This window comes from Onychomys torridus, chromosome 8 (genome assembly GCF_903995425.1).
Source record: "Onychomys torridus chromosome 8, mOncTor1.1, whole genome shotgun sequence".
NCBI lineage: Eukaryota > Metazoa > Chordata > Mammalia > Rodentia > Cricetidae > Onychomys > Onychomys torridus.
In genome coordinates, this window is record NC_050450.1 from 57,324,729 (window position 1) to 57,331,721 (window position 6,993).

The 6,993-nt window shown below is 55.2% G+C and overlaps 1 protein-coding gene across 1 annotated transcript; it reads left to right on the forward strand.

Annotated features, from left to right (window-relative positions):
• Window positions 1-1,252: 1,252 nt before the first annotated feature.
• Window positions 1,253-5,073, forward strand: Vamp2 (vesicle associated membrane protein 2). Its single transcript, XM_036195990.1, has 5 exons — window positions 1,253-1,387; window positions 1,887-2,007; window positions 2,466-2,624; window positions 2,716-2,767; window positions 3,362-5,073. Coding segments are annotated over exons 1-5 (351 nt in total). The 5' UTR covers window positions 1,253-1,385; the 3' UTR covers window positions 3,379-5,073.
• The last annotated feature ends 1,920 nt before the right edge of the window (window positions 5,074-6,993 follow it).

Consider the following 6,993-nt stretch of genomic DNA (forward strand, 5'->3'; position numbering starts at 1 on the left):
CACCCGGCACGCACTCTCGGCTCATTCACCTCCCCCAGACAGCTGGGAAATAACACCTCTCACGACAGAACCGGTCCTGGGGCTTCTGCTGGGTGGGGGTGGGGCCCCGCAGCACCGACGCTCTCACACCCTGGAGGCCCTGGGAAGCCTGGAGTGGGAGGAAGAAGCCAGACCCTGCCTGTCTCTGAGATTCAGGCTCCAGTGAGTACTCCCACCTCAGAGCCGCAAGTCCTCCCCTAAAATGCCTCCTGCACCCTGGAGGCTTGCTAACTAGACAGCTGGCTCCCTGGTCCTATCTCTAGAGGCAGGATATCCGGGAGTGTGTACAGCTGCTGTGTCCGTTTAGTGTACTTAAAATGGACCAGTCAGGGATGGACCAGGTCTAAGATAATCTCCTATTGTCTTATCTAGATCAAGCCACTTAATAAATATTTATTGAGGGTCTGCATGGGCCCAGGGAGTGGAAGTTGGTTGTCGAGGTCATGTCTGCGAGCCTCATCTGCACGTAAAGCGGCGCCTACCACATAAAGCACCACAGGTGGCCCCCTTGCCCACTGCTCTCACTGGGCTCAGGCCCCACGCTAGAGTCAAAGCTGAGGCTGGACAGTTGACCCCAGTCGGGGACCAGCCTGCCCGTTACCAAGTGACACCGCACCACCAGGCAGCCTTTGCCCTTCCTGGAGTCTTTGGCTTGTTTAATCTTTGTGGGGCCCAGCTTTGACTGCCAAGCACACCTGTCTGAACTTCATCCGTGAGCTCTCGGTGTGTGCGTCGGGGGGCTTCTGTTACTCCTTCTGCAGACCAGAGGCCCCAGACCTCCCTCCAGACTTTCCGGTGATGGGTGAGGTCAGTTCTCCCAGTTCCCCTCCACCCAGCGTCAGGATTCCAGTTATCATCAGCATTGCCCTGGCACCTGCCTTGGTGGCTTCTCATTTTGCACCCTCAACCCTTGCCGGGAGCTGAGGGCGGGTCACCAGGGTGTTGGGACCAGGTTGGAGGGTGAGACCCGAGGCTGGGCGAGGTCAGGACCGGTGCTATCCGCCCCAAGGATGAGGGAGGAGGGAGTGCCGGGGTGGGGTGTGGGTCTCGGGGGCGGCTGGCAGATGCCTTGGGGACCGCGGGGGGTTTGCGGGCCGGGCCCGCCGCGTCGGGCCGACAGACGGACGGACAGACCCCACTGGACGACCCCGGGTCCTGCAGCGCCCCGCCCCCGCGGTCCGCAAGCGACGTGTCGCCTGCCGCGCCCCGCCCCCGCCGCAGTGCCCGGATGCGGGTGACGTGCGGCCGCCATCTTCCAGTCGCGGGCAGCCAGCGCCAGTCGGAGCCAGCACGAGCCGCCGCCGCCATCACTGCCTCTGCCAAGTCCTCTGCCCGCTGCCCCCGCCATGTAAGTCGGCCGCCCGCCACTCGCCACCCGCGGCGTTCTGCCCCGCGCGGGCCGCCACCCCGAGGAGTGGGCCGGGAAACACGGGGGTCCCGCCCGCGCCTCCCGTGCCGCCGACCAGGCTGGTGCCCGGGACTGCGCTGGCACGCCCGGGACCGGTCCCGGGCGGTCTGGCGCGGGCCATGGCCCGGGGAGGGAGAGGACCCGGCGTCCGCCCGCCCCGCCCGGGCCACCATGGCTGTCAGTCATTTCGGGACGACCCCGGGCAGCACCTCTGAGGTCGTTTTCATTGAACGGGCGGGGAAATTGAGGCACGAGGAGGGTCTCAAGGTCACGCAGCTCCACCGCAGCGGGGCGTCGAGTGGCTGGGCTTCCCATCGGGTGGCTTTCCTCGCGCAGGGCAGGGCTGGAGGGGCTAAGGATGGACAGGTGGATGGGTGGAGCCCCGGCCGCAGGGCTGGAGGCTTCAGACCCTGAGTCTTAATCCGTTTCTCCTCCTTAGGTCGGCTACCGCTGCCACCGTCCCGCCTGCCGCCCCGGCCGGCGAGGGTGGCCCCCCTGCACCCCCTCCAAATCTTACCAGTAACAGGAGACTGCAGCAGACCCAGGCCCAGGTGGATGAGGTGAGTGTGAGTGTGTGTGTGTGTGTAAGGTGTGGGAGCCCATCTTGGCTTGAAGGTGATAACAGTTTACGCTTGTGACTTTTGGGTCAGAGACCCGCCGAGCCCCATCCCTGGTTCCCTGTCAGCATGCACTTGGAAGGTCTATGGGGTGGTAATCAGTTGTGCTAGCCTGGGGGGTGCCAGCTGGGACAGGTGTGCTCTTGTCGGAGGCTGATCCAGTTCCTACAGATAGAGGGTGTTGCTGTGGCATCTGAGGTGTAAGGCTGCAGCATGCCCCTGATGTGTGCTCCTTGCATGTCCCCAGGTGTGCTAGGCATGTTCTGTGTATGTCCTTCGCATGTTAGCCTGGAAACATCGGGGTGCATGTTCCATGTGTGGCATAATGGGCCCATGTTCAAGAAGTGCCCTCCTTGAGGCGTGCCTTGGCACACCCCCTGCCTCGTGGACCCCTCCCCCAGGTGGTGGACATCATGAGGGTGAATGTGGACAAGGTCCTGGAGCGGGACCAGAAACTATCAGAGCTGGATGATCGTGCAGATGCCCTCCAGGCAGGGGCCTCCCAGTTTGAGACAAGTGCAGCCAAGCTCAAGCGTAAATACTGGTGGAAAAACCTCAAGGTAAGGAAGGGGAAGGAGATGGGGACGGGTAGGAGGGCTAGTGGGTGGGTGGGTCACTACTCGTCTCACTGAGCCTCCCTCTCACTCCTAGATGATGATAATCTTGGGAGTGATCTGCGCCATCATCCTCATCATCATCATCGGTGAGTGGGGCAGGAGTGGCCAGGGCCCTTTCCCTGGAGAGGCAGAGGCTTTCCCTGTGGATTCTGGGTTTTGAAGGTCATTAACCTAGTTTTTACTCTTCAACGAAAACACATTTTGCTGCTATTGGCAGTTCTGATTCATGTAGAGCCAAGACACTTGGCTGTTGTATAGCCTGACTTTGCCTGGTTCCGGGTAATTCTGTCAAGATTTTGAATACAGGACTACTGGGTAGGTCACTGGCACTCCACTAAAAACCCTTTGGGCCTAAGAGCCCAGTCTGGGGATCCTAGAACTGGGGGACAGTAAGGGTCGAGGGGCTCAGATGTGACCAGGAAACCAACTACTCCACGATTTGAGGGTTTGTAGCCAAATGCCCAGTAGATGAAAGGTTTTGTACCCCTTTGTCCTATCACGGAGTTTATGGGTCATAATACCCACTTGTCAAGTCCCTTTATTCTCTAGATGAAGAAACTGAGGCTGAGAAGGGATGTCGGCCAGCTGGGGAGTGGGGGGTTTGGAACAGGGCCAGGCCTGACATGCTGCTTTCTTTCTCTTTCTACCCTCCCTTGGCCTCCTCTTACCTCTCTCCACAGTTTACTTCAGCACTTAAGTCCCTGAGGAGTCTGCCCTGCCTAAGAAGGGCCTCTCTCCCACCCCAGCCGTCCCTCCACCTCTCAGCCATATCTTTCAGCCCCCCCTCCCTTGGATCCGTGTGTGTGTGTGTCCGTGTGTGTGCCCCTGTAAATAGCCAGCTGTTCTTTATACATATATAATATTATATATATTTGGTCTGTTTGTAGTTTTATTACTAGAAGATTTTTTCCGGTTGTCCTTAACACCCCTTCCTGAGGTTCCTCTCCCCTCTCTCTCATCCTCTGCCCTTTTCCTCTTTCCCTGATGGCCCCAAGTCCCCCCATTTGCATCTGCTATGCAATAGCCCCTTTCCTCCTTCCCTTGGATTTAACTGACCCGTCCCCTAGCTTCCCTGGACAATTCCTGACCCTCCCAAAACAAAAAGCAAACTCCACAGAGACAAACCAACCTGTCCAGGCTTCCCTAGGTTGCATCTTTGTATCCCTTGGAAGGCTCTGAGACTGGTCCCACTTGGTCCTAAGAATCCCAAGGTTTTCTGGGAGCTTCCAACATTAATTAGCATATCATTTGCGTACCAACGTGTTTTCTGTTTCCTTCCTTTTTGCTCCATCTCTTCACTCTTCTGTGTTTTCCTTTCTTTTCTGAAGAGTTACTCTCCATTGGTCCTCTTACCACATTTCATTTGCACGACATTACCTGCAGGTGGTGGGGAGCCTGGGCTTTTGGGGAACCAGGCTGCTCTGGGCCCTAGAATTGCCCCCTCCCAGCCCCTCTAGTCTAGTTTACCTCCCTTACCCCATTTTCCAAACCTCTTGTACCCTCCTCTCCCTCCCCCAGCTGGTGTGTAAGTGTCTTGGAGTTCAGTGTGTTACGATGGACCAATAATTCTGCCACTCGGGGTCTCCCCCTACATTCCTGCTCCCCAGTTTTCATGTGGGGCACTCAGCTGACATTCCCAGGGGGTCTCCCTCCCTCCCATCTGCCTGATCTGCCTCCTCCTCCCACCAGGAGAAGCGGGGGCTGACCACAATCTGACTCTGAGGAGGGTGGCTCCAGTGTGTGTGTGTGTGTCATCACTGCCTTGGGGAGAGAGTAGAACAAGATAGAATCCTCCCAACTCCTGCCTGAAACCTCTGGCCTCGTCCTTGCTAGAGGTTGGACTGAAAATTTTCCTCCCCAATCTGGGGGGGGGTGTTGCCCCCCATCACTGCCCAGCTCCTCAGACTGCCCCCCTGTATTCAGGGCGGGGGTACTAGTCACTGCCAATATGTGTATGGGATTTGCTGGATGATGGGGATCCTCGCCTTTCTCCAGGGCTGTTGAGCCCAGAAAGAGAGGGGGAGAGAGAGAGAGAAAGAGAGAGGCTGCAAGCTATTCCCTTTTTGGGTGAAATGATAGAAGAAGGATCTAATCTTTTTAAAAGGCACAGTTTTAGGGGTCTGAGGGTACAGCCCCTTAACCTGCCACTGGGGGTGTGTCCCCAAACTCTCCCCCCCCACACACACCAAGTTTTCTGTGTGGAGGGGAACCAAGGAGATCTAAACTGTGGTGTGAAAGGGTAGGAGAGATGCTGGGGGTGGGGGTGCTTATGTTCTAGACCCCCAATATTATCCCAGTGTCCCCTGCCTTCCTTCTTCCCCTACCCCATGCCCCCAATTCTGTGGCGCATCCAGATTGTGAAAATGTACAATAAACGTGTAATGAGTAACCAGGTGGTGTCTACAATCTTTTTCTTAACCAGTAGTAAGAATATTAGATCTTCAGATATAATGAGTGGTTAAAAGATTCATTGGGAGGAGCTGGCCTGTTGCTGGAGGCCCTGACCCCAATTGGGCCCTTGCAAAGTGTAATTCTCAAAGTGGCCATGTGGGGCACCAGGAGATTAGAAAGAGCCAGGTGAGCTCTACAGCCTGGGGTTCCCAGCTCCTCATATCCCTGGCCTGGAGTATGATGCTATCATTGAACTCCTTTATCCCTTAAGTTTCACTTCTGGCTACCCCTTAGCCATCCACTCCTGGGCCGCTTCTGTGAGAGCGTTTCTTCCCCTTTCCAGCACAGAGCCAGACATCCAGATGGGTTAATGAATGATTGAAAGGATCAGCTTGGTGAAACAAAGCCCACTGGCGTGAAGCTGGCTATAGAGGCACACTGCCCTTGCACTGTTGTGTGGGTGTTACTTTAGCCCCTCTCTTGGACCCTCAAAGCACTGTTGTAACCCTGTCACCATGCATACACTTCAGGAGCATCACTGAGACGGAGCTGTATAGGAAAAAGGCAGTGTTTCTGGTTGCCCTCTGTATTCAGAGTATGAGGAACTAGTCACTGCCGCTGTGTAGCGCTTGCTGGACGATGGTGATCCTTGCCTCTCCAGGCAGTTAAACCTAGAGAGAGAAGTGGCTAAGAACCACTAGAGGGCCAGGTGTGGTGCAGGCTTTTAATCAAGCATGCAGGAGGCAGAGGTAGGCTGATTTCTGAGTTTGAGGTCAGCCTGGTCTACATAGTGAGACCCCGTCTAAATAAAAATAAAATCACTTTTTTGTTTGATACAAGGTCTCACTATGAGGCTCTGACTGTCCTAGAATTCATTATGTAGACCAGGCTGGCCTCAAACTCACAGAGATCCGAGTGCCTCTCAGCCTTCCTGGTGCTAGGATTAAAGGCGTGTGCCATCACACCTAGCCAAGTAATAAAAACTACTAGAGGTACTTTTAAAAATAGATTTTTCAGGCCCTTACATTGGAGATTATGTCAGAGGCTTTAAGGTGCCCAGGTGTCTTGTATTTAGCAATACTCTGTTCTAACTTCTATCTTATTTATGGAGAGTTTAAATATGTTAGGCTTTTTACATTTAATCCTTGAAATTACTTCTAGGTTACCGTCACGATGTCAGAGCTCTTTAATCAACATGTTAACATGGGAATTCTGACAGATTATGTAACCCCCAATCTCAGTCTCTTTGTGAGGTTATGGGTAGTGAGCCGGCCTTCTTGGAGTCTGCAAGAAGCGTCTGGCACAGAAAACAGAGGAGACCGTCATTTTCACTATCATCGCCATGCAATCTAAAGACCTTTAATATTCAGACTTAAGCTTTGGGGATAGTCAGAGACACAAAACTCGGGCGCCAGGAGGCTCTTGTCATAGCAGGGTCTCTTTACTAAGTATCCCCACTACGCCATAGCCTGTCACATCTACGCCTGCGTACAAGTCGCTTGGTACGCCTGCGCAGACTGCACAGTCTTGGTTAAGTGTCGTCAAGGAAAATCCCCAGCTTCTCGGTAAACAAGTTGCCGCGTGAGCCGGCCTGCACGTGTTCCCTACAGCTCCGAGACCTCAGCCTATGAGAAAGTTTTTAGGGCAGGGCTGGCATTTGCGTCACCGATTTAGGCAGGGAGGGGTTGTTTCCACAGCCAATAAAAGCTTTGGGAGTGGGCGATGGGTGTGGCTTCCGGTTAGCTGTCCAATCAACGCGCTGGGGCGCCCCCTCCCTCACGTGGCTCTATCACTACCGGTTGTCACATTGTCCAATGGGAAGATGACTGCGCTCTGAAGTGCCAATGGTGGCTTTGCAGGGGCTTGTCGGCTGCACGCGGAGCGGGGCATGGGTTAGCGCCTCTAAGCCAATAAGCTTGGG